Source organism: Lepisosteus platostomus, chromosome 8 (genome assembly GCF_059453375.1).
Source record: "Lepisosteus platostomus isolate fLepPlt1 chromosome 8, fLepPlt1.hap1, whole genome shotgun sequence".
Lineage (NCBI taxonomy): Eukaryota > Metazoa > Chordata > Actinopteri > Semionotiformes > Lepisosteidae > Lepisosteus > Lepisosteus platostomus.
The window spans coordinates 37,181,362-37,207,332 of NC_142618.1; the positions used below are offsets into that span (position 1 = coordinate 37,181,362).

Here is a 25,971-nt window from a genome sequence, read left to right on the forward strand (position 1 = left end):
TAATCATTGTGCAGTGTCTGAATTCACTGCTGCTCTGTCCACTGACCATGGCATTCTCTCTCTCTTCCCCTCACGTCTTTCTTCCCAGCACCCCCTGTGGACACAGAGGCAGAAGTGCACATCCCCCTGCCCACCAGCTCTGCCATTGAGGAGATGGCACTCTACAGCAACAGGAGGAAACTGCGACACGGGCGGAGGAGCCTGGAGACGGCGGTGCCCACATAACACTAACGCAGATAGACAGTGAGAGTAACAACGCAGTCAGACTGACAGATACGGACACACACAGCTGGGCAACACATGGACCGATAGACTCCCAACACTAAAGCTGCTGTCTGCCGACTATCTCAGCTCTGTCTTTGGAGGGGGGTGTCTGGGGGGTGTTGCCTTTGGATGCAGAACCTTTAATAGACGCTAAGGGTGTAAAGGCAGGGGGGTTAGCCTTTCTGTAAAAAAGGCCACAAGTCATTTCTTTCTTTTTCAGTTTGCGTTTTAGAAGCTGAATTATTTTAAATGGTGACTAATCATCTTTTTGTTTTTTATTTTCCCCTTTTCTGTGACCAGCTTTGTTTTTAATTTGTGTTACTTTTAATGTTGTGGAGATTTTAAAAAAAGATGGCTGCGTTTACTAACTATGTAAATCTCAATTGGTTGTAAAAATGCAGGCTTTGGGGTTTTTTTTGTTTGGGGGTGAGAGGGCATGATGTGGAAGGGTGTAAATATCCAGGGGCTCAGACAGCTTGTCAGCTGGTGGGAATTGTGGACACTTAGCTACCTTCACTGCTAACTGAATACAGGGCCTTTCAAACACTACATTTACTTCCTGCTCAGCACAGTGGTATGGCTTAGAATGAAAAAAATAACAAAATTAAACAGCCCCAGTTATTTGTTTTAGAGTAATTTATTGTTTTAGCAACTTGTTTTTCATGAAAACTTTTTATCTAGATGTAATAGTAATAATGCTGCGATACTGAGAATTGAACACTACAGTAAACCCAGGTATTGTTCAGCAAGCAATGCCAGTAGGCTGTTCATGAAGGTGGTTTATAAATAAGAGAAGCAATAACGCTAGAGTTGGATGCACCAGCAACTGCAGATCAATATGTCCAGCAATTAATAAACTGACTTGCCTCTCGACTTGAGCCCCTTCTGCAGTTTTTCAGGATCTTGAAAGATTTTTGTTCAAGAATAATTGCATGACTGTAAAAACAGCCTAATGTGTTATGTTGTTAGGTGGCATTCATAAGGATGAAGGAATGTCATGAATTATTCCCACCATTCCTGCATTCTGTATGCCTCCAAAAACTTGGAACAAGGACTGAGGTGGGCATTCAAAGGCACAAACCACACTATTTGCACATATAGGTTTTTGCAGCTACACAGTGCAAAAAAAGCTTGAAATGAAACAGGCAATCATGTTTAAAAGTAAGAGCTATTTCTGTATGCCCTATTTGCAGTATCACTCTTTTCATGGACCACGTTTTAACCCTTTTAAAAGTGTAAAAAAGCTGTTTAAACATTTTTCTCAGTTTTGCCGATTTTCTTCCTTCGTTTTGCGAAGGTTGCAGCTGTTTTTTGAATTAGAAGCCACTGATTCCCTCTGATGGTGTGTTAATAATGTACAGATAATGAAGAGAAAATCTGAGCCAATAACCACACACTGCCTGGCACTCCCTGCATGTACATTGTCAGAATGATGGGATGCTTTTTTTGTAGAGACTTCATTTCTTTAGACATACATATAGCTTTGTAATTTTTTCTCCTAATTCTTATTTTGTATTAAATTCAGAATTATTTTTTTCACATCTACTGTTAATCAGAACTGATGGCTATGTTAAACAGGCAGAAAAGAAAAAGTGCTACATTGATTTTAATTTACTAATTGTTACTATTTTCTTGCTAACTGAAATTCAGTTTGGGTCATTAATCTGTGAACTGATTTTTTATTAGGTAACAGTCTTTGGGGTGGGGGGTTTTCTGGCAACTGGGATTTATCATTTGTACACAAAGCAATTTAATTTAGTTTTTCTTTAAATTCTCTTGGGGGGCTTTTTCCAAATGGGAGGTGTGGGGGGCAGTAGCTCATCCAAGACTGTAACTAGTGAATTTGTACAACCAAAGAAGTCTATTTTGTGGTTCAGGAATAATAAAGTTTACTTTTCATTTTACAGACTGATTCTGTCTCCACCTCTACTGTTTTCAAAGAAGCTGTTTTCCTCTGCTAAGATTGTTGTGGAGAGAATAAGCTTGTAAACACTTTCTCAGTTTTGCTCTTTTCAATGCCATGGTGTTCAGTACAGTGAATACAGAGCCAACCATACCCATAACAAAATGAGCAGAATTGTTATATATGTAAAATGGAGCAGACACAAAGTCATGTAGCTTTGGTTTGTAACCCCTTCAACACATGGTGGCCACTCTTTTGGCAATGCGATATCTACAGTACAGGTACAGACATACATTGGGAAAATTGGGCAATTCAACTATATTTGTCCATATTAATTAACACCATGGAGTGGTTTGCATTCAAAAATACACAAGCATATTCTGAAGCTATGCAAAGCTATATATTCTATATATATTAAAGGCTTGGCTCAGATTTCACACAGACTAGGTTTTTAATGGTATCTTGAAATTTTCCACGTAGTTCTTGATTTGCCTCATGTATGTTGGATAATACAAATACATGACAGATTGTTTCTGTACGACACCTGCCATTACATTTTGATATCCATTTGACATAATGCATTCAAATTATTCAGACATGATACCAACTCAAGTTTTACAACAAGCATTATTGTATTCCTACAGTAACTGTGAATTGCTAATGTTGCAACAGAAAATCTCATTCCTACTTTTTCACTTTGTATGCTCTTAAATATTCAAGTTCAGAACCCAATTGTTAAAAAGGTGCAGCTCTTCCAAATAGACGAAGTCTGTTTTGCCCACGGCTGGCTGATTTATTGCAGTAGCCTGTGGTGGCAGGCTTGTCTCAAGAGAGGCTGAGGATAGCAGGCAACTTGCTCCTGGTGTTCAGCTGTGGTGTGCTGACTGCACCTGTCCCCCTGTGCGGTTGGGGCCGAGGCGTGGCTTTGGCACGGTTCTGTGAGGACAAAGTGGGAGATTGCTACAGCTTCTTACACTGGCGGCTAGGGTTTCAAAACGCAGGTCTTTCTGACTGAAACTCTTCGAGTGTGTATTCGGTCATTTGAAAATGCTGAGATTTTAATTTTCACTTTTGGTGATTTAACTGATGATACAGTAGTTGAACCAGGGTACATAATGTGAAAAACTTTGAGGTCCAGTGATGTTAATTTATTCTAGTTCATATTTCTTAGCCACCTTGTGAGAGTCCATATATGACAGCGAATCTAGCAGAAAAACTGAAATAAAAAATATTTTAGTTGTATAGAAAGATTAGATAAATATATATATAAAGACTAAATTGTTCTGTTGCTTGTTGTGAAAGCTGAAAGTCTATTGAATTGACTCCTATTGAGGTACCATGTAGGCCCCTCGGCAGCTGTTTTTAAAGTCCTATCTCACAGTGGCATCAGGAATGTAGTCTTGATCAGGTCCCTGTCAGCGTGTGTAGGGGAGACTTGACTGAACACTGTGACCCACCCGCTTCTGAGCCTTCATGTGCGCGTTGTAGAAGGAGATGGCGCGAGGGCTGGCGGCCAGCAGCTTGTGCCGGAGACGGCTGAATTGTTCCTGCTCGTCCTTGTCCTGTTGGTAAAGAACACTGACTTTCCGTGTTGGAAATGTATCACATTTTCAACAGACAAAATTATAAAACTGTAACCAGAGAAATGGTTTTCCTTTATGTACAACTTTCAATTCTATTCCTGTTCAAAATCTAAGCAAAAATGTACATGAACAACACTGGAGAGGAGACCATTCCAAAAATACAAATTTATGGTTAACCAGCCTGTTAATAATGAAATCCATCAAACAAATGTAAAATACGAAGGTCTACAGATATCACAATAAGTGGTCTGTAAACTTTAGTTGTTTTTTAATGCTGTAGCTGAAAGAAATTCAGGTGCTGTCCAAATTCTTCACAACTTTAACATTTATTCTAGGTGAGAACTTAAATTATGTTTCACCTTCATCGCATATTTGTTGAACACCTGTTAAACAATTGAGGAATAAGAAATTCCAATGGAATGGAAGGGATAAAAGGCAATAACTTCAGCATTACTATAATTCTCCAGAACACAGCCAACAGAAAGGGAACAGGGGGAATCTTGATTTGAACTTTGATTTGACCAGCAGTCTGAAGATATTCAGGACTTACCAGTGCTGTGGCCTTGCTGATGGGGATAAGCCCTGGGCGGATTGGACCCCCAGCTCTCAGGACACTCTGGACTTCCTCCGGAATGACAAACGACTCATTGTACCAGACCTCAAACTCTGTTGTCACACATGACACAGGCCTTAATGCAGGAGTAAGCACTTCGGTTGCTTCAGTCAGCTATTTTATTTCGAGTTTGTGTGTACTTAAATGTTTTACAAATATACAAACACAGTGGCCTATGTTGCCATCTAGAGGCTGTGTGGTCCAGTCCAGGTCTGGAATCAGAAAATGGGGCTGTGAAAAACGTGTTATTTTTTAAGCAACTTAAACCGCTGTTTGCAAATCCCAAGTAATATCTGGGCCAGCAGCCATATCACCCTGCAACTCACAACTAGCAACCCACTGAAGCTAAGCAGGTGTGAGTCTGGTCAGTACCTGGATAAGAGACCTCTGGGGAAAAACTGGGGTTGCTGCTGGAAGAGGTGTTAGTGGGGCCAGCAGGGGGCACTCACCATGTGGTCCATGTGGGTCCTAATGCCCCAGTATAGTGATGGGGACACTATACTGTAAACAGGCGCTGTCCTTCTGATGAGATGTAAAACTAAGGTCCTGACTCGGTGGTCATTAAAAATCCCAGGGCGTTTCTCGAAAAGAGTAGGGTGTAACCCCGGTGTCCTGGCAAAATTTCCCATTGGCCCTTACCAATCATGGCCTCCTAATAATCCCGATCTATGAATTGGCTTCATTACTCTGCTCTCCTCCCCACTAATAGTTGATGTGTGGTGAGCGTTCTGGCGCACTATGGCTGTCGCATCATCCAGGTGGATGCTGCACATTGGTAGTGGTGGAGGGGAGTCCCCATTACCTGTAAAGTGCTTTGAGTGGAGTGTCCAGAAAAGCGCTATATACGTGTAAGTAATTATTATTATCTGTGAATGGCAGACTCCTTAAATTAAATTTAGTGTCAGTACTTGATATGAGTAAAACACTAGTTTAGCTAATTTAGAAACCCTTGACCCATACAGAAATTCTGCACAACCTTAAGGCTAACATTGGGTATTTTTAAGAAGCCTGTACTTGTAAGGGAAGCACAGTGCAGCATTACCAGAGAGCAGCCTGACCCTGCACTGCTCCACCAGGTGCTGGCAGTATTGCACCTCAGCCCTGGTGTTGCGCAGCTCCTCGTACTGAGAGCGGTACAGCCCCTTCAACTCCTGCAGGCGCAGCAGGACAGTCAGCTCATCCTCCTCAATCACGGGCTCCCCCTCCGAAGTCAGAAACTCCCCTGGACAGACGGGAAACATTCAAAGATAGATAAGCAAACTCTGTTCTCAGACACAGAAAATACCATCCTAAAAAGGAAGACACATTTACATTGTAAACATAGACAAAACCTCATGTGGCAAAGCTAGTCACATTTAGCTACAGAAAAACTAAATATTCCCGCTGGGAGATGGAGGGGAATGCAACCAAAAATGTGGTACTGGAACCCAAAAGATCACACACAAAGACTATCAGACCAGCACTTAGTAAGGCAAGCCAGGGGTACAGAATGTAAGCCAGTTAATTAGAATTACAATTGATGCTATCTTGCTAACATTTTAGCTGCTTTCTCTTGTTCATAAGATTTTATCTGACATATAATGGCATACAAATGCTCGACTTTAATCACATGCAATTGTGCTTTTGGTTCGTAAACTGAAGCATCACACTAACAGAGTGCCAACCTCTATCAGTTTTGGTGCTTACCTTGCTGCTTGCGAGTCTCCCTTCTCTCCTGCAGTGCATTCTTAGCTTCATCGATCTCCTTCTTTGCCTGATTGACACTATCTGTCAACTCCCTGAGCCGCTGCTTCCTCTCCAGCAGGATTGCTTTGTTCTCCTTCAGGATGCGGTTAATCTCACTCCCTCGCTCTGATTTGAACTCCTCAAAGGCCTCTGCCCTAGGGGGAGGGGAGCTAAGGGAGAGGGTTATAGAAAATGGCTATGTTTGGGGATTGTCATGTAAATGTACAGTACATGGGTGAGGGTATGAGTAGGATGTGAAGGACATAGTTGGAGTCACTGGATGGTTAGAATTGGTGGGCTACATGATTTAACATCTTTCGGATGCCCTAGGATTCTTCAGGAAGAAATTCTGCCTGTCTAGGCCAGAGGTCATATTTCTAAAGAGGTTATGGAATTATGGTAAATGTGGACAAGTTCAAATATGCATCCTATATTTCTGCACTGCATAAACCCATATGCATTGTAAAAATGGAAAGAGTCCTTCATCTTTGGCTCAGGGCAACATTTGTCAAAAAGATTTATGAAACTTCTTACATTGTGCTGGATGAAGTCTCCTCCATCATCTATCAAATTATCTAATTTAACCTACTTCCATTCCCACTGTAGCTCTTGAGTAAGCCTATATGTAGATGAGTGAATGCGTTGTCTTACTCTGGGCGGCTGTGCCGCTCCTTGTCTGCAGGATGGAGGCACTGGCTATCTAGGTTCTGTGGCTCCTGCTCCCGGCTCTCCAGCTCCTTCAGAGATACACTGAAGTGGTTCATTCTGGACAAGGAGTTCATCTCTCCTTCCTTGCCCAATCCTGGACTCCCTGCACTCTCCTTCCTGATTGGGCTGGTAAGAAAGCATCAGGAATATACTATAAATGCACTACAGAACACTACTAAAGACTCTATGGGCATGTAATACTGCCTCAACCAGAGCATCCTCTCACTAGATGTTACCATGATATCCATAGCCATAGACTGCTAATGCCAGTTTCCATGCAATCAGTCAGGACAGGGGGAACATCAAAAAACCTGAAAATTGCTAATGTACAGTAGCACCCGGCCATAAAAAAGGGTGGCAACCATACCACGTCATTATAGACCATTGAACCTTACTTCTATACATGTAGTTAAGGAAATTATAATTACAACTAAACTAGACAATCATTAGTATGACAACGGAATTCTAGGGAATAGGAAACATGGATTGAAAAAATGTAGGCATAGATCTTTGTTTAACTTAGATTTTAGACTTCATTGAACTGGCTACTGCATGATGCTAACAGAGCATATGATACTGAATATATACTGTCTATAGAAGGCTTCTGATAAAGGTCCTCACAAAATATTATTAATTCAAAGACAGGCTTGTGTTTGGACTCTGAAGTCATTATTGGAGAGAAAACAGATAAAGGGTACATTTTTATTGGGACCCCTGCTCTTCCTAATTTATATATATGATTTAGACTCTGGTATAGCTGGTAAACAAGTCCTATTCACACGATACCAAATTAGGAGGACTTAGTAAACACTTTAGAAGCCGCCAAACAAATTCATAATGATACAAATTAAAAACTCCTGGTGAATAATCAGCATAATTCTGTTATAATGCACTTCTCATTTATAACCTTCCTTGAAATTAAATCTGCTTTTTCTTTGCCTGTATTGAACTCAAAATTGCAGGGCTAACATCACAGTGTTTATGCAAAAAACATTTGAATGTGTAAAATGTATAATTTAGTTCTTCTGTAGTGTCATTTTTGCTTATACAGTACACAAAATGGTGTAAAATAAGGCTAAACGTAGAATATAAAACTGTGATTTTTGGTATGCAGATAAAGTGAACAGTGAAGTGTCTGTTTTAGTAATTTGTCTGTGAATGTGAGGTGAATGCCTGTACAGCATCATGCATTGTGCATCGCAGGCAGCCCCGAATTTGTGTAAGGAGCTGAGCTCACCTGTCTCTCTTTGGCTTTGGCCTCCTGGGGCTGAGAGGCAGGACAGGCTTTGTTGATGGGGGGGCGACTCCAACCCCAAATCCACGCCCATCCACTTCTCCCACAGTTTCCCTCAGTGCTTCAGCCTGAAACACAGGTTGGGCTGAGCCAGACACTCAATAATCAGAGAAATGAAGTGCGAGATGGGAAGATGGAAGATTCCCATTAGAGATGTGTAGGCTCTAACAGGAAGGTAGTGTTGAGTAAGACAATCTGCAACTGAAGTAAGAGGGAAACCATATACAGGTACAGTGATTTACAGATTCTTAACCATCCTGTTACTTAATTTAAAAAAACACTTCACCAGGTCTTATTAAAATAACCCTTGTGCAAGTGTGGGAAGGATAATGGCTGTGAGCATGCACTATCAGAAAGGTGCAGTTTCAAGCTACTTGTCAAATGGAAGACTCATGTATCTCTCACTTTTAGAACTGCAGTCTCAAGGGCTTCCAGCAAGCCACTGGGATCACAGCTAATCATGGATACCTTGATGGACTGTCAAACAGCCAGGGATGCACTGGCAACTGGAGACATCTGCTCACATATACAGTAAGTAATGAATGATGTATAGGATTCAACTTGTGCTCCAAATAAATGCCTTAGTTGATTGAGAATTCCCCTAAAGCCCTGCAATGGACTGATATCCCAACCAGGGTGTACCCTGCCTTGCGCCCATTGCTGGCCAGAACTGGCATTCAAGAAGTAGTTAGAAAATGCATGAATGGATCCCCTTCATTTAATTTTTAAACTATGCCTATGTATAGGATATAGATGATTTTTATGTATTTCTTGCAGCTTTCCAGCATAAAGTATCCAAAAATTGCATGTATACCGTATATATAGTCATAAACTATAGAGTTTTATAAAACTCTTGATTGGTAAATACTTTTGCTTATGCTTCTTTATGTACTGTATTTCCAACCATTTTCTCTTGAGTTTGTTTCTGGGTTAACATGCCCTCCATCTTCTGAAGCATAAACACCTGTGACAATTTGAAATAGAAAAGTGAAAAAGCTGCAGCTCCACAAACAAAATTATGTATGAGAAATAACCAAGAAAATTGAAACTTTACTTTAAATGGTTACCATTATTTCTCAGTTATTTCTTCTCTGGTGTGTAGATGATATGCAAATAAAACACCCGAAGAAGGCTCCACAACTGACTATTACTAATCTGAAAAATAAACCCTTATACCCAGCAGATGAGATTACAAAGAAGAAGTGCTGTGCAACGTTTTGTCTATTTAAGATGTGTCTACAAGTTCAAGAATCTCCTTAGATCAAAATAACATAATAGAGCACAACTGCAACAGTATATAGTAGCCCACTGGACTATAAATACCCACTTGCCATGCTCAAGCATGGGCTTAAATAATTTGAACATCTGAGTAAATACAGAAATGATTTAAAACAGACATGTGCAAATCATATTCACTTGGTAAAACTGCAACCCCTTTGGTTTCCGCAGCTGAGGGGTTTGTGTTTCTTAAAAATAAAATCAATAAGCTTTGCTTTAATGCTTTATGTTCTAGCTACAAGTTCACTCTAGCCAAGTCTCCAAAATAATGCATATAACAAAATCCCTTTCTTGCACCAGCATTGTCTTTTTTGAAACATAGCCTTGCTCTAACTCTTTATACCCTTGTACTTTAGGAGAAAAGTGTCTTGATAATTTATCATCTCATAAAATTCATTTCTGAGCTGTTTGACTACATTGATTTTCTTATGCAAGATTATCATTTAACCCTTTCACTTAAAAAACAAGGGAAACCAGGGGCTTGCACATAAATATTAATCAAAAACAGGCTGGGTCTGTTCACAAGCTGAGGATTGGAAAAACCTCGTAAATTTGTACAGCTACTGTAGGGAAATCAGTTCAGTTAAGTATCTATAAAACTTACTATAGAACCATAACCATAAACCTCAGCACCTTCATTCACAAGGAGACAAAGTGTGAGCCCCTCCCTGCCCGCTGCACTCACACCCACCTTGGCAGCAGCACAGCTGCCGGTGCTCTGGGCACGCTCAGCCAGGGTGAACTTCTGGCACAGCCGCACCTCCACTTCCTGCTCCTGCTGCCTGAAAAAGGCACAGCTGATGTCAGACACAAACAGCATTTCCTGACAGTCCATACAGGCGGGTAACACACAGAAGCATGAAGGGATCAGCCCAAATTCTGCCTTAGACAGCAGTATAATAAAATGTGCCTTTTTTTTTACATCCGGTGGGAGTATGAATAAATTAAGCTGAGTGATAAAATATGGCACTAATATTCCTACAAATAGTGAATAGTGAGTACAAGTAACACAACTGTACAATAACAATCGATGATCTGCAATCATAATCCAATTATATCACTGGAATAAAGCCACTAAACATATTTTTCCAACAGTACTTGTATTATTTTCATTAATTCACGCACATATTCTTGACATGACACTTAGTAATTTGGGGGCATTAAGGATAGCTCCTCTGACAATTAAACCAGAAACAAGGTCAGACTGCTGGCATTTCTTGAATACAGGAAGAGCAGTGCTTGAAAAAAGTTACATACTGGCATGTATAAAAAAATACTATGGTAATGAATTTGAGTATTTGCAGGATATTTGTTGCTTATGGCTAATAATTGCAAAATGAGTAACAGGCAGAATGTTTTGCTCTGTCAGAGCTCAACACATATTAGTCAATCTAAATTAATGTTAATGGGAAATTCAAATGCTGAGTGCAGGAGGTCAGAAAACATGTTCACATCACAAAGCACAACTCTTCACAGTGTCCGCGCTGTGGTTATAGTTAAAAATAGATGGGTGATCACATGGTCTCACAATCTAAAAACACACACAGGGACAGGGTAGAACATTACAGCTGCACTTCAAATAAGTTAAGTGTTATACCTTTGTTAACATATCTTTGGTTCAACATCAAGCACAGCAAACAATAACACTGATCAGCTACTCCTTGCACTGAATGAAGTTGAGCACAGTGATATTAATCTGATATGGATAAACACCAATTTTTACTTACAGGTAACTGCAGAAAAAATACAAAATTAAATTAAAATCTCAAGAAAAAATGAAAAGGAAATTTATTTTTTTTAAATAATTTCCTAAAAGAGTATTAATGTTCAGCTATGCACAGTAATTAAGCACCAATATTCAATTAATCAATGTCAAAATCTTTACAAATAATTTACATTTCAATTTCCTTTCATTTAATGGCAACTTTAAAATCCTGTCCTGTCTGATTATGGGACCACACAGTCATCCCAGTTCTATTTGTTAATAAGGTTGATGGAGGTATTGATGTAATTATTAGGGATATATAACCGAAGGGATTAATTGCCAGGTTTTAGGTGAGTGAATTTGGAAGAAAAGACTTGAAAAGGGTACAGATTAAAAAAAATAAACATGAGTTTATAATATTAATATATTGTATATTACAGCGTTCTTGCAAATTAACTACTGTATATTTTTTGCAAGTCACGTATAGCATGAAATTTTAAATACATAATCTAATTCAACTGCAGTGTGAATTTGAGTGAACATTTTTACATGTCTGGGAGGATATTAGCAGAATGTGGTCCTGTAATATGGTTTAAATATTCAAATGTCATTTTCATAAATAAGCGATTTCTAGTTAGTCAAGCCAATCACAAGAAATCTTTCAATTAAACCATAATTAACACACATTCAGGATATGAAACCCTGTGTGTCCCTGAGATGGAATCGAATACTCAGACACATTACCATCTATGATTGCAAACACCCTCATAAAATTTAGTTCTAAAGATTGTCAAAAACCTGAACATACAGTTTATAGATTGTACTCAGATGGTGAGTACCATCTTTCCAGGCTCAGCACTGAGGCACTGATATAACATTTTACACTGAAATGATTAGACATAAAGTCCAAGGTATTTCTGAATGAGAAACTATCACTTACTGTAGAATCACTTTAAACTGGGCAAACACCTCCTGTATCTGTCTAATATTAACAATCTGAAAAATAAATTAGAGAACAAACACAGTACACAGAAACTTTACATTTTTTCATAGTTTATATTCTCTTTAAATGCAGGAAGAAGATTGTTCTACAGTATAAATTAAATTCAATTTTACATACACTATAGATGTACAGTATTTTAGCTTTTTTCTTTCCAGGTGCTTTTGTAGGAAGAATTGGTACATTAGTATATACTGGCTCACATCTACACTGCCAATGAAATTGGTCAATTTTAAAACTAGTTAAATGCCAGCATGACAACAGATCATCACAGACTGGAATCTGGCATCTCTGTTGTGGCTGTCTCAAAAATACTAGTGGATTTGCCATCTTGGGTACTGCAGTTGGACTCTGCTGATCCAGAGGCTGTACAGAATGGAGGCAGTGATGTTTCTCTCACATCTATCTCCTCCACTGTTCCCTCCAGGTACTTCCTGACCTGACCGTGGATCTCAGCGATCTGATTCTCGGTCAGAGCATCATACAACCCCGAAGTCCGGTTAGCCTGACAGAAGAGGAAGAAAATAAATCACATGTGATCAGTACCCATGCTTCCAGATATGAAGAGGGCTTCACTATAAACATGAGCATTATAATATCAACCCATGCCATACAAATTATGGTTTTAATTTTAACTACACATCTCAAAAACATTTATAATGTATAGATCTTTAATAAGCACATTATACAGTACGTTTAAAAGACATCAGTATATGCAACAGATATGCAGATTACATAAACAGAACGCATGAATCATATGCAGGGCTGATGCTCTGTACAGTATTGCCTCTGGTCAAAGGGTAGAAGTTAACTGTTGTCTCCTCACCAGTATGTCATGAATGGCCAGCTCCTGTTTCAAAAGCTGGATCTCCTTCTCCAGCATCTTCACCTGCAGCTGGAGAATAAGTAAAAGATACAATTTTAACACCAAATACACAAACCCATGCATGATGTAATCTAACTAACCCCTGAAAATGAAGTATACAGAGCTCTACTTTGAACTTTGGTGTATACAATATGCAAGCTGTAATATTCAACTGATAGTTATAAAAGCAGAGAAAGTTTAGGATGTGAAAGTTCACAATTTTGAAAACCATGAAAGACACTGAATGTCACTAAGTAATCAGTAGCGTTTAGTGATAGGAGAGGTTGGACCCGATGCGGTGTTGTGAAGGTAGACGTCAGGAATCCAAAAGGGCGAGAGAGAGTGATGCGAGGTCGGGTTGTCAGCCAGGGTCGGGTACAGGTGTCCGGTCGAAATGTATCCAAATCCGTGGTCCGTAAGAGAGAGTGACGAAGGTAGCCGGGGACGAAGCAGGCTCGGTAACCAGAAGTCAAGCCAGTAGGTGTCCAAATCCGAAATCCACGAGAGAGAGAAATGAATGTAATCCGGGGACGAAGCAGGGTCGGTAAACAGTAGTCAAGCCAAAAGGTGTCCAAGTCCGAAATCCATGAGAGAAAGAGAGGTGAAGCCGTTGCCGAAGAGTATCAGGGTCGAAATCCAGAAGTCAGTAGAAGAAAACGCGCACAAGATAAGGTTTAAGGCAATCTCAACAGTGAGTGAGGAGTGACTGGAGTGAAGGGGTTTATATGTGAAAGCGGTGAGAGACGACTAATTGCTAAAAGCAGCGCAGGTGTGTACGCCGGGAGGTGCACGCGGGAGTATGATTCGTGACACTTAAACAGTGAAGAAATACAAATAATTTATATGTGTATTAAGACTCGGGACACAAATGCAACAATTATTGCTGTGTTATGATCACAATTTTAAAACCTTGGAATTATTTCCCCCCTTCATTCACAGAAAGGGGAAAATATTTTAATTGCATTAAAAATGTATTAAAGATGAAAAAAAAATCTTATTTACTGAAGTATTCAACCTACTGAGTCGGTACTTTGTAGAAGCATCTTTTGCAGCATACTCCTTTGAGTCTTGGTTACAGTATGTCTGCATATAAGCTTTGCCAGGAGCCCTGCAACTCACAACTGGTAACCCACTGAACCTAAGCAGGTATGAACTTGGTCAGTACCTGGATGGGGAACCTAATGGAGAAAATATTCCTTATGAACTTCCATATTCTTTCCATTCCCCAATAATGGACCAGACTGTGCTCCTAAGAATTTTCAACAGATATGTTTTTACACCACCCCCAAATTTATGCTTCCTCACAATCCTTCATGGTAGAGTTTCGGTTCTGAAATGCACTTTCAAGTGCCAGCTGAGGTATCTTATATAGACAGGTATACATCTTCTGAAATCATGTCAATGAACTGGAGTGACCATAGGTGGACTCCATTTCAAGTTTTAGACTGATCTCATAAGCAAATTAGATGCACAAGTGAGATTTGGAGTGTCTTAGGAAGTGAATCCATAGTTTTTCTTTTAAATTCTATGTAAAAAAATACAGAACTTTCATTCCACTTTGACATTGGAAATGTGACAGAAAATACCATTAAAATGTATTATGATTTGAGTTTGCAATATACAGTACAGGAATTGTTAAAAAATCCATGGAGGGTTAAATCATTCTGAATGCTCTATACTGTATACACGATATGTGACTCTGGAGTCTTCTTCAGGTGTGACATACATCAGTGACTTTTCTTTGAAAACACTATAACCAATACACTGAGGAAACGATAATGCAATGCATGGTATTTTTATATCCAAATATGCCCGTACATTGCCTCATAAAAAAGGGTCTGCAAACTGAATAAATAACATTCCTAAGAATAATAACATGTCCTTGTCTCTCCTAACATTTCAACTGTATCAATACATTTCTTACCACAGGATCAATGTGCTCATTTACAACTGGCACGGTCTGCATACACTTCATTCTGCTGGCAAAACGCAGAGTGGAGAGCTGAAAAACAGACAAGTACTAAATTAACCACCATGATATCATAATACCACCACAGTAACACAACATGCTGCCTAGGCACTATATTAGACTTTGTAAATAAAATATGTTTCATCAGCTGGCATGGAAGGCATAAAATCATTGTAATTTCAGCTTCAGAAGGAGCCATAGCTTCATTTTCCCACTGCAGTCAGGGTTTGCCAGAACTGTGAAGCTAGAGGAGCCACATAAGCATCAGTGATCGTTCTTCACTTGAAAAATCAAAGTAACAATAATGAAAAAGAGTAATGAAAAAAAGAAAATGCAGAGGAAGGAAATGAAGCAAAAGAAGAGGAGGAAGAATACAATTTTACACTCAACTGTACCACTTACAGTTTCTTCTATGTGGGCTGCTTCACCATAGATATTAGCCACAAGCACAGTGTTGCAGTTTCCACCTGTAGTAAGAAGAAGTTATACAAACAATGGTTCAAGTGGTTGGTTCATTTTGTACTGATTTAATACAACTCAAGGCACAATTCAAAGTATGTACACATGAAAAACTTCAGCTGACAACACAAACCTGATGTCGTTTTTTTTAAGTTAACACAAACTGAATACTCTTTTGCAGTGCATTTGAGTCCCACCTGGTTTTACTCTGTACAGGCTCCTGCAAGGCCAGTGATCAATTTCATTATTATTATTATAATAAAAGTATTAACTTCTCAGCTTTTCTGCTGGTTGCTATTGACCAGGGATCCACCAGATTCCTTAGGTCCTGTTATTGTCCGATGATCAGGACTTTGTGGAATATGTTATTCTAAAACAGTTAATTATTATTATTATTATTATTATTATTATTATTATTATTATTATTATTATATTGAGGTAACATTGATTATGAATCACAATTTGTACAATAAGATGTATTTTTTGCTGAAATTATTCATTAGGATTATAAGGAATAAGGAAGTGTGTAAGGGTGACAACAGAGAACCGTATAGAAGTTTTAATTACCAAATTAAGCTAAAGACAAGGTTGGAAAAGATAATTAAGAGTTAATTAGCATGGGTTTGGAAAAGTATATTTGAATATATAAAAAACAAGAGGGTTGCACAGGAAAAAACTCTTATGGCACTCAGCGTATACTAGAGGTTACGGAAGCGCATTACTGCCACCAAGGGAAAAAAAATCCTCTGCCTTATCTTGTAATTACAACAAAGTTATCTTGTAATTTCGAGATAGTAATTCTTGCATACTTTATGTGCTCACGCGATAGCAAAATTGTCATAGAATACCTATATCACTACATGGGGATCTACAGTTTTGAGCAGTGGAACTGATTTCATCTATAATTGCTTATAATGGACCATCATTGATTTGATCTCTAAATCTCACAAAACTGGTCATCATGCTTATAATGATTCTGTTTATATTTGCTAAAAATGGCAAGATTTTATTATGACTAAACCCCAGTCAAAAGTAAATCCATACAAATTCTGCAGAGCTAGACATTGACACGATCAATAAACTGAAAGTGCCAGCCAAGTTCTTGGTAGCTTCTAGATGTGTTCAGTGCACAACGTAACAGGTTGTACATACACTGAAGTAATCATTGCTATCTCATAATTACAAGATAATTTGTTATCTCATAATTACGAGATACTTTTCTCGTAATTGTGAGATAAGGGGGCAAATTTTTTTTTCCCCTTGGTGGCAGCAATGTGCTTCTGTAGGAGGTACATGAATATCACATCTCACCCAGGGAGTCCTTCAGGGCATGAGTGAGCTTGCTCTGCCGAAAGGGAACATGGTCTCGGCGAGAGTCAGCCAGTGCAATGATGGCCTGCTCCAGGAAGGACAGAGACTTGTTGATGTGCAAGGCCTCTTTGAGTACCTGTCCCTCAGACTGTGGAAAGACAGCAAGAGTGTAAATAAGGAAAAGAGAGGGTGCAGTAAAAAGGGTATGAGGGTGTTATGGGGGTGTTATGAGGGTGTTAGAGTAGATGACAGGTGTGGTGAAAGGGAAATAAACATACAGAAAGCAAAGAGAAAGATGAAGAAAAGAGCTGGGAAAAGAGGAAGAGAAATAAATAAGAGTGGGAGGAAGAGGGAGGACTGAGAGGGGAAGGATTAAGATGGACCTTAGCATCACGCACATTTTATAAAGAAAAGAAAAATGTTTTCTGTTTTTTACTATCACAATCACTCACACAAGTCATTGCTTGTGTTTTCCAACACATTGGTCTCAGAGAGAGACAAACAGAGAAGGGTCGATATGTGCAGACTCACTCCGGTTTTGCTCAGTCTCTCAGAGCCAGCCAGGTCTACTAGGTTCAGTTTGGAGGTGATGTACTTCGCATCTGACAGGGTCCGTGAGTGGGACTGAAGACACGCGACAAAAACAAGGACAGAGATTGCAAGAAGGGCTGTGAACAGGCAGGTCTCTTGGACCTACTGTACTATTCTCAGCAAACAGATACTGGTGTGAAAGAAAATGTAAATAATGCTTACAGAATAATTAACCATCAATAATTGCCAACTACACATATACATAAATATGTCATTATTACTATTAATGAAGAACTGTACTATTAAAGAAGTCATGTAGATCTTGAGAAAAAATGAAAAACTGTAATGGTTAAGGAATCTGAGGCTGAGATTATCTTGTATAATCTGTACATTCGGGGAGTAGAACCCTTTATGACTCATACAGTACAGTACTGCTCTTCAATATGACACTCTTTGCTCTTTTTGATCCATCCACATTAATGTTAATAAGCAGATTCCTGTATAGGAAACAAGGTAACATATATAATTCAGCCTTTAAATTATACCCATAGGAGCACTTTCAGTAAAATCAGAAAGGCTAAACATAAGAGGAAGCTGCTTGGTCTATTTAGATTGTCTGTTTGCTAGCAGCTTATTGATTGAGGAGTGACAGACTGAATAAAATGTTTCACTAATTGCTTAGAATTAGTGTACAAAGGCACCTAGTCACTAGTGGTGTGAGCTGTACATCTGATGTTAAAGAAACAACATACTGATACTTTGCTCATTGTCAGTCTGTCACCCAGCACATTGTGCCTGAAACTGCTAGGAAGGAAATGCAGTGATACCTATGTTTGAGATTTTCAACATCTGTAGATGCAGCATATGACTCTTTGTTCATCTGCTTGCATATGAATCAAAATAGGAAAACATTTTATGGGTGTTCTCCCTCTAAATGATGATGATCTCTGTTTCTATATGTCTCTCTCTTTATATTAGATACACAGCATGTACAAAAGATTCCATGTTAATTTTACACCTCAGTTAAAAATCACCTTCTGTAATACATAAAATAATCCAGTTGGATATTATAAAATCTGATGGGTTTTCAGAACAAGTGGTATAAGTGTTGTTATATGGAAATTCATACTTGCACGTTAAAACATTGTATCTGCTAGACATGCAAACTTATTGTATAAAGAAATAACCCCCCAGAACCAGAAGAAGCTCAGATGTTAAAAAAGCAATGTTAGTGAGCATGCAGCACCAGGTGGGACCTCAGAGCAGGAATCTGAGGCCACCTACCTCAATATGGACAGTCAGAATACAATGAGACCTGGAGGAGTTCTTGTTCAATGCATGAGAAGCAATCATTCGGTTCATCTCCCCCTGAGGAAAAAAATACAAAACTTAAATACTGTATTTAAGTAAGAGTAATATTATACTCTAAAGAAACTCTAAAGAAGCCCTCACCAGCCCTTTCATCATTATCCTGCATTATGAGACTGGATTACTATCCTGCATTATTAAAGTGACAGAACACATATTTACTAAATTTCTTTTACATATTTGACTAAATTGCTTATAAAAATGTCTTCCTTTTTGAAGAACGAGAACAGATGTTTATGTCTTATAGGTCACTTTGCTAAAATAAAAAAATGGGAGAACTGTTTTACTTTGTAGAGTGATCTGTGGATCACCATAACTCTTCACCATAACCACCAGATTTCTTCATGCAACACTACATTCAAGTGGCTTAAGGTCATTTTAAGGAATGATTTAGTTAGTTGAGGTATTAGGTAGGTATTGAGGTAGATTTCTACTAAAAGCTTAAGAGCAGGATTTTATTATTGTTGTGAATAAATTTGTTTTGCTTTTATTATGCTCAAAGCCCTTTGTATCTACTTAGGACACATGTATCAATTACAGTTAATAGATTTACATTCATTTTTATAGATGTTTTTATATTGATTACCTGTTTATTCTTAATGATTGCTGTTTGTTACTTCTTTAATCCTATCGATTGCCGTTCATTTATATTGATGGTTGATTTTTTTCTTCTCTTACTGTAGTGTGTGAGTGTAAATAAGAAGATACTGTGTCTTGATTTTAATACTTCTAGTAAGGAAATCATGTTACTGATTGTGATCCGACCCTTAAAATTAGATTGCTCACTAACTGTACAAAACTGTCTGCTTGGGTACTGACTGAAAATATTGTTTACACTCAAAGCATAAAATATCCTTTTCATGGAAGGCACTGATTGTTTTAACAGTATCAGGTTAATTGTTCCTTTTGGGATATTTGAAAATGTATTTACAGTAATTATCCAAACATGGTTTTATTTTCTAACTAAACATCTAAATATCTAGTGGTGTAAGCAGTACATCTGATTTTATAGACACAATTTACTGATCATTTCTTCATTGCAAGCTTGACAAATACTAGATGGTAACTAGCTTCCAACTTAAAAACCTCTAACTAAATTCTAAACAGTTTTTCAAGCTCATGCTGAACTAACTCAACCACACAATATAGGCTTATTACACAAACTGGAAGACACAACTGGAAACTACTGTATGAGAAAATTGCATTTAAAACCAGGAACAGGAAGCAAGGAACAGGTAGGAAGCCATGCAGTCATATTGTTGAAGCCGATGCACAGTCTTTTTTTAAGAAGTGGTTGGATCAAATGGGCCAGATGGGCCGGATGTTTACAAACAAGATATCATTGTTCTTCTTATGTTTTTGTGAAGACTTCTGGGAAGATATGCGCTCTATAAAGATAGCCTGCTGTTGTTTTTGTATTATTGTATTTAATTTTACAGTAATTAAATTGTGCAGTAATTTGTTTTCTAATATTTTTTACCATCTTATATGTAAGCACACCATCCATGATATGTTCTGCTTTTGTTTAATTTGAGATTTTTCCATTATGTTCTTGAGGACTGCTGTCTCTCCATTTCTCTAAAACCCATTGCTCCTTGCTCCTTAACACCAATGTAAAACTGTGCTAGTAGCTATTGACCTTTCAATCGATTGAAACTAAACTGTCTGCAAGGTAACATATAATTTGATAAATATTTAAAGGTAATCCTTTATACAAACTGGAGGTGGTGTTGTTTTATTGGGGACAACTAAAAAAGATTTATATATCTTTATTATAATTAAGGATTCCTTTCTTCTGCTTTTGCAAATCTACTTTATTTTTAAGGTTTATTGGAAATTCTGAAGGACCTATAATTAACTTATAAATGATTTATAAATTAACATTAGCCCATTATAATTAGTGGCTGTAGAAGAGGAGGCAATGGCAACTTTGACTAAATAATTTAAAAATTGATTTAAACTAACTAAAACCACTCAAACTGTATCTCCTCCAACTCATAACCACCTCTCTTACCTCAAAGTCCCTCTCTCTTTTTGAATTATCTCTAATTCCTCACCCCATCCTTCTTTAACATTCTTTCTCCCACTTCTCAGTCTCCATTGTCTCATACATTCTCCCCTCCTCTCTCGCACCTCGAACAACAGATTAAGGGCCTCTTCCTCTGTGTGGATGAGGTGCACTGACAGGCCCTTAACGTAGACACTTCCTCCTTCCTCCACCACAGCCATCTGGCTCTCTGAAGGGCCATCTCGCAAGGAGGACAGCAGGTCCAGCAGCGTCTCATTGTAGATCTCCAGGAAGGACAGACGCACAGTGTTGGCCTGGTCTGGACGTTCCTCAATCTCTCGAAAGACCTGGACACAGAGCAGATGCATCCTTTAACTTGCTGCTGCTGTGCTGCTAAGGTTTGACCTATAGAATGTGACCAAATTCTAGCAATTATTTTTCCCTTCTTTTTTAACTTTTTAACAGGAGTAAAACTTTTAATTAGAGTTGCAGCTTTTTCATATTTTCATTTCACTATACTGTATAATAATGGACTGCATTCTGTAACTCTTAACATATTACTTTAATTAACAGAAATGTAATCACATGACAGCTGGTATTTTTCACAAGATGAAAGCAAGGAAACAAAAAAAAATACATCCATCCATCCACTTTCAAATTGCTTCTTCCAACTGACAGTCACAGGGGAGCTGTAGTCTATCCCAGCAAGCAACGGGTACACCCTGGACAGGACGCCAATCCATGTCAGGGCACACACACACACACTTAGGACCAATTTTCCCAGAAGCCAATTAACCTACCACTATGTCTTTGAACTGTAGGAGGAAACTAGAGCACCTGCCAAAAACCCACAAGAACATGGGGAGAACATAAAAACTGCACACAGACAGTACTCCAGGTCTGGAACTGAACCCAGACCCACAGTGCTGATAACCATTGCACCACCATTCCACCCTCAACAAGAAAATGTTATTATACATTTTATTATTTATTTTTTCACATATTTAGGGCCCCTGATATTTTGTGACATCTCTTTAAACACACTAGGAACCAAACTGTTTTTTCAAGCAGCCAGACATAGGCAAGGATAACTTCTAGAGTCTGTATAGCTCACTTTTTAGTCCTACAATTTCCCCAGTTAATTCTAGAGGAGATGTGTTGCTGTTAGCAACGTGTTTTTTTTTCCCCATTTATAATCATGATCATAAAATCAAAATAATAAATTAGAAGTCATCCAGAACTTAAAGAGTTTAGACAATGAATATTTCTGAGAACATTGGGATCAAATGAAGATTCAATGACTGATAATTGCTGTTAATGGGTGGGGGATTAGTTGTTGGAAATTTTAAGTACTTATTAAATTCAACTCTTGATGCTCTTGGACACTTTATCAGTGACGTAAACAGGATCAAAATAAATTTTGGGTGTTATAACTCTAGACACTCTCACTCTGGAGGCAAGCTGAGGCTGCTCAAAAAGAAACGCAACATTTGGAATGAGAATACTATAGTTATAGCTTATTTACTTTCACAAAAAGTTGTCAATTTGTTTTAAGCCCTCTGACCAGCAATACAGCTTGTGCAGTGAAGCATTGCAACTTGCCAATCACACGAAAGCTCGTTAGGTGCACTTTTACCCAATGAGGTCCAGGTAGAACAATGCCTGATCAGGTCACCTTTAAAAAGGCCTTAATTCAAAGCTTTGTTCAGTTTCTGTGCATTCCATAAGATAAGATCACTTTATTGGCCATATACAATTATTTGCATTTGGAATTTCTTTTCGCATACCGCAGCTTGCTCTCCATGAGTCACACAGACACACAGACAGGGAGAGAAGCTTAGGGTCAGAATGCAGGGTCAGTCATTGTACAGCGCCCCGGAGCAGTTGGGGTTAAGGGCCTTGCTCAGGGGCCCAACGGAGTAGGATTCCTCTGCCTGCCGCGGGATTGGAACCGGCAACCTTCCAGGCTCAGATCCTTAACCACAGAGCCACCACTCCGCCCCATAATGCCTCGAATGTCACCAGAAGCAAGGGAGAGGGCTATTAGCATGCTGCAGGCAGACATGCCAAATGCCAGTGTTGCCAGAAACTATGGATGTTCCATGCAGACAGGAGGGCCTGAGCGTGGAGGAAGAGTTGTTGCGTTTCTTTTCTCCATCAGTATATTTACAAATATTCAACAAGATAATGTGGTGTACTGTACAAATTGACTTTATAATGGTAGATGATAAATTTTTTGAATTTGTTGTTTGAAATCCTCAGAATTCGGAGTTTACTACCATAAAAAACTAATTTCAACCACTTGGGCCATTAAATAGAATAGATGATGGTGCATGGTGCGAGTCCTGAAAACAATCCTGACCTCACACATGTGTAGTTTAATAATAACTTTTTGATTTCATATTGTGCCTTTCATCTCAAAGGATTCCAGCGCTTCATCCACTGCTGTAATCACCACAGTATTTTGTACCTCCTGCAGAGCTCTGGGAATTATTCCTCTCTGTTTGTAGCTCTCAGTGGCTCCAGTCATAGTGTGTGTCTTTCCAGCACCTGTCTGTCCAAAACACATCACTGTACCTGGTAAATGAGAAGAAATAGAAGAAGCATAAAAACCACACCCAATAAATGACAAGGAATGAAAGTCTCTGAAGAAGAATATTAAGTAAATAAAGTATTGTGATGAACCGGGGGAAAACATACCTCAGACAAATTATTAGAAATTTTGTTTTAAATGTATAATTTTAAATAAACTGCAGTTATACTTTTGGGTAATGCTTACCCTGGTAAAATTATTTAAAACAAGTATTTAACAATTAGCAATTAAGCAATTAACACAAAGAAGACAACAACTACCATACAAAAAGCAAATAAAAGTTCATAGAGTTTATACATTCTTAAATAAGCATAAAGAAGAGGTAATATTCACTGATTCACAGCCAAAAGAAGAGCATTAAGTTATGAGCTGATGAAAAACAACCAGAAGAACAGTTTTTAAATTGCCTGATGCTCTAGGTAATTAAAGAAAAAAATCTCCCAGGTATTATGAACTCCTTATAAAAGTCCATTACAGTAAACTCTAGTAAAAGCATGTACAGTATTAGTGTATTAACCTACAGTGACATCATAATAAAAGCATAGAGATGCATGCTAAATACACAATGCAAGTCATAGAAAACAATAGCAAATCAAATACCAGTAATATCAAGACTTCCAAGACTAATGTTGAAAATTCTATTTACCATTGTAACCGTCCAGTGCTCCCAACACCACTCTTTTGGCTACAATGTCATACACATTCTCCTGGGACACGTCATGGAGGACACCATCAAGACGGAATGACCAGTCAGACTGCTGGTTATTCACCAGCCCTTTCTGGCCTGTCTTTCTCATGTGAATGTTAATAGTCTGAAATAAGGATGGGGGGGGAGAGATGACAGGTGTAGAAAGGATGTTAAGAGGTTAATAACCAGAAAGGAACAAAGGACAAATCGATACATATATAAATAAATGCATAGGCGCTATATTGTTTCTCTATATTGTATATTGACTGCTCCAGAGAGTCCTTCTGTAACGTTTAATCTAAAGTAACAAAACCACATGCTGTCAGCTAACCTAAAAGGAGGATGGTGTCAAGCCATGCTTACTGTGACTTGACACGACTTGATCATCCTCTAGCGCACATATAGCAGTGGTCACCCATGAAGCCAATACGTCGTTGTAAGTGCTGCTGGTCTCTGGGTATCGCATATAATTCCCTTCCATCTTTGCTTGTCAGTAGCCGCTACTTTAGCATCGGTGAGACTGAGTCAGCAATTTTTGAGATCACCTTTGACTTGTTTCGCCCAGATTTTTTTAGGGGCTGCACGTATTAAAAAATATGCTTACTGTATTTCTAATATGTAGTACCCAATACATTGTTATTGTACAAAAGTGTGACTTTAACAATCATTCTCAGTTAGAAACAGAAATGCAATCTCTCAATAGTTCTAAAGGAAAAAAAAAACTTTTTTATTGAAAAAGTTATTGTTCTGTTGCTGCTAATGGTGTCAAGTAAATGATGTTGATTGTGAATGTGATGAGTCTTGAAATGATGTATCACAGCACAATACCTTGCCATCTGGTAAATACTGGATGAGGTCCTGGGAAAAGTTGGCAGTCGGCCTGGTGCGGACAAATACCTTCACCCCACTGCCCCTGGAGCTCATGTCCAGCTGGGAGATCAGGGGAAGAACATTGTTAAAAACAGAGTTCAATCCAGTATATTAGCATCACAGTCCATGCTTCGAATTTGGTCATTGGAGGTTGCCATAGTGATGTATGATGTAGTGATGTGTATCTGCAAAAGGTGTGTGCAACAATTTTTTATTGCTGTTCTTCATCATTTCATTTCTATTTTTGAAAGAGTTACAAGAGCTTCCGAGTTTCACTGTGTCAGATGCTTTTTCTTTTACATCACAGCTCAGTTCATAAAACACTGCGCTAACACAGAAATGCCAAGATCAGTTTACCACTCACCCCAAATTAACTAGCCAACGTGGTGAGTCAGGACACCTTCAATGTTTCTAATACAAGGACTGAGTAATCCTGAAATTACAAATGTTTTGCTTTTTATTGATTCATTATAGCTGATATATAGCTAATGTTGCTAATGTTCCAATCGATATTGAAGTTGCATTCATCTGTCATTGTTTGAGCACAACAATTATGTTTTTGCTATTTTACTTGATTAGGCTGTTCTTTGTGATTATAAATAATCCACTTCACAGCAGTCGTAGTGTAATAAATTACACTGTAGTACAGTACGTGAAGATTGTGTCTGTTGTCAGACGATAAAATGTAAAAGCATTATAGGAAGAAGTACAGGATCATTTCAGGCTGAAAATATTTATGCGTTGTGAAAACAGAAACTATTTTATTTTCAGTTCAGGATTGTTAAAATGATAAATAACATTTATAATTTATTAGAAGCCATTTCGTCTTATCAAAAAAAAAACCATTTGATTACTAGCATTCCACATACCTGTGTTATTAATCAGCTAATTCGGAAATAGTCTCGTGTCTAAACGCCCCAGATCCTCCAGTCTCATTCACCAAGACATAATGTTTACATCATCACCATGGAAACCGTGCCCGGATGCGTGCGGAAGACCTAATTTCCGTACGGAAAATCATTGACATGTCCTTTTACGGCAAGTAATGTATACAATAATTGTATCATATATCAGAGAATTATATCAAAATAAATATATATTATACAATTTCACATTATATTTGTAATGTGTGTGTCTACAAGGTTCCACAAGGATCAGTTTTATAAACTGACTTGCGACGCCTTTAGTATGGTCTATTCATACTTTAACATTTATATTTATATTTCATATTCCATA

The 25,971-nt window shown here is 38.3% G+C and overlaps 2 protein-coding genes across 24 annotated transcripts in view; one reads left to right on the top strand and one right to left on the bottom strand.

The window, feature by feature from the left end:
* Positions 1-2,176, top strand: part of scrib (scribble planar cell polarity protein) — a 128,471-nt gene extending 126,295 nt beyond the window's left edge. For 20 of the 22 annotated variants that reach the window (XM_088643259.1, XM_088643264.1, XM_088643267.1 and 17 more), the window contains one exon: positions 89-2,176. In XM_088643259.1, the coding sequence (XP_088499385.1) occupies positions 89-225 (137 nt within the window). In that variant the 3' untranslated portion in view covers positions 226-2,176. The remainder of the gene's footprint in view (positions 1-88) is intronic. The other 2 variants (XM_088643266.1, XM_088643272.1) reach the window with 1 other exon arrangement.
* Positions 2,177-2,383: 207 nt separating this feature from the next.
* kif9 (kinesin family member 9) lies at positions 2,384-25,760 on the bottom strand. Of its 2 annotated transcripts, XM_088643282.1 has the most exons (22): positions 25,605-25,728; positions 25,100-25,168; positions 24,694-24,795; positions 23,824-23,989; positions 23,055-23,161; positions 20,710-20,931; positions 18,493-18,576; positions 17,209-17,301; positions 16,678-16,825; positions 15,310-15,374; positions 14,863-14,940; positions 12,900-12,968; positions 12,474-12,578; positions 12,014-12,069; positions 10,060-10,150; positions 8,034-8,158; positions 6,740-6,922; positions 6,050-6,258; positions 5,406-5,585; positions 4,301-4,416; positions 3,625-3,729; positions 2,384-3,103 (listed from the first exon to the last, which is right to left on the bottom strand). In XM_088643282.1, the coding sequence occupies exons 3-22, from the start codon at positions 24,787-24,789 to the stop codon at positions 2,993-2,995; spliced, it is 2,409 nt and encodes an 802-aa protein (XP_088499408.1). In that variant the 5' UTR covers positions 24,790-24,795; positions 25,100-25,168; positions 25,605-25,728; the 3' UTR covers positions 2,384-2,992. The 2 variants fall into 2 exon arrangements, with proteins under 2 accessions (XP_088499408.1, XP_088499407.1); XM_088643281.1 differs by lacking the exon at positions 25,100-25,168 and having other exon boundaries at positions 25,605-25,760.
* Positions 25,761-25,971: the final 211 nt, after the last annotated feature.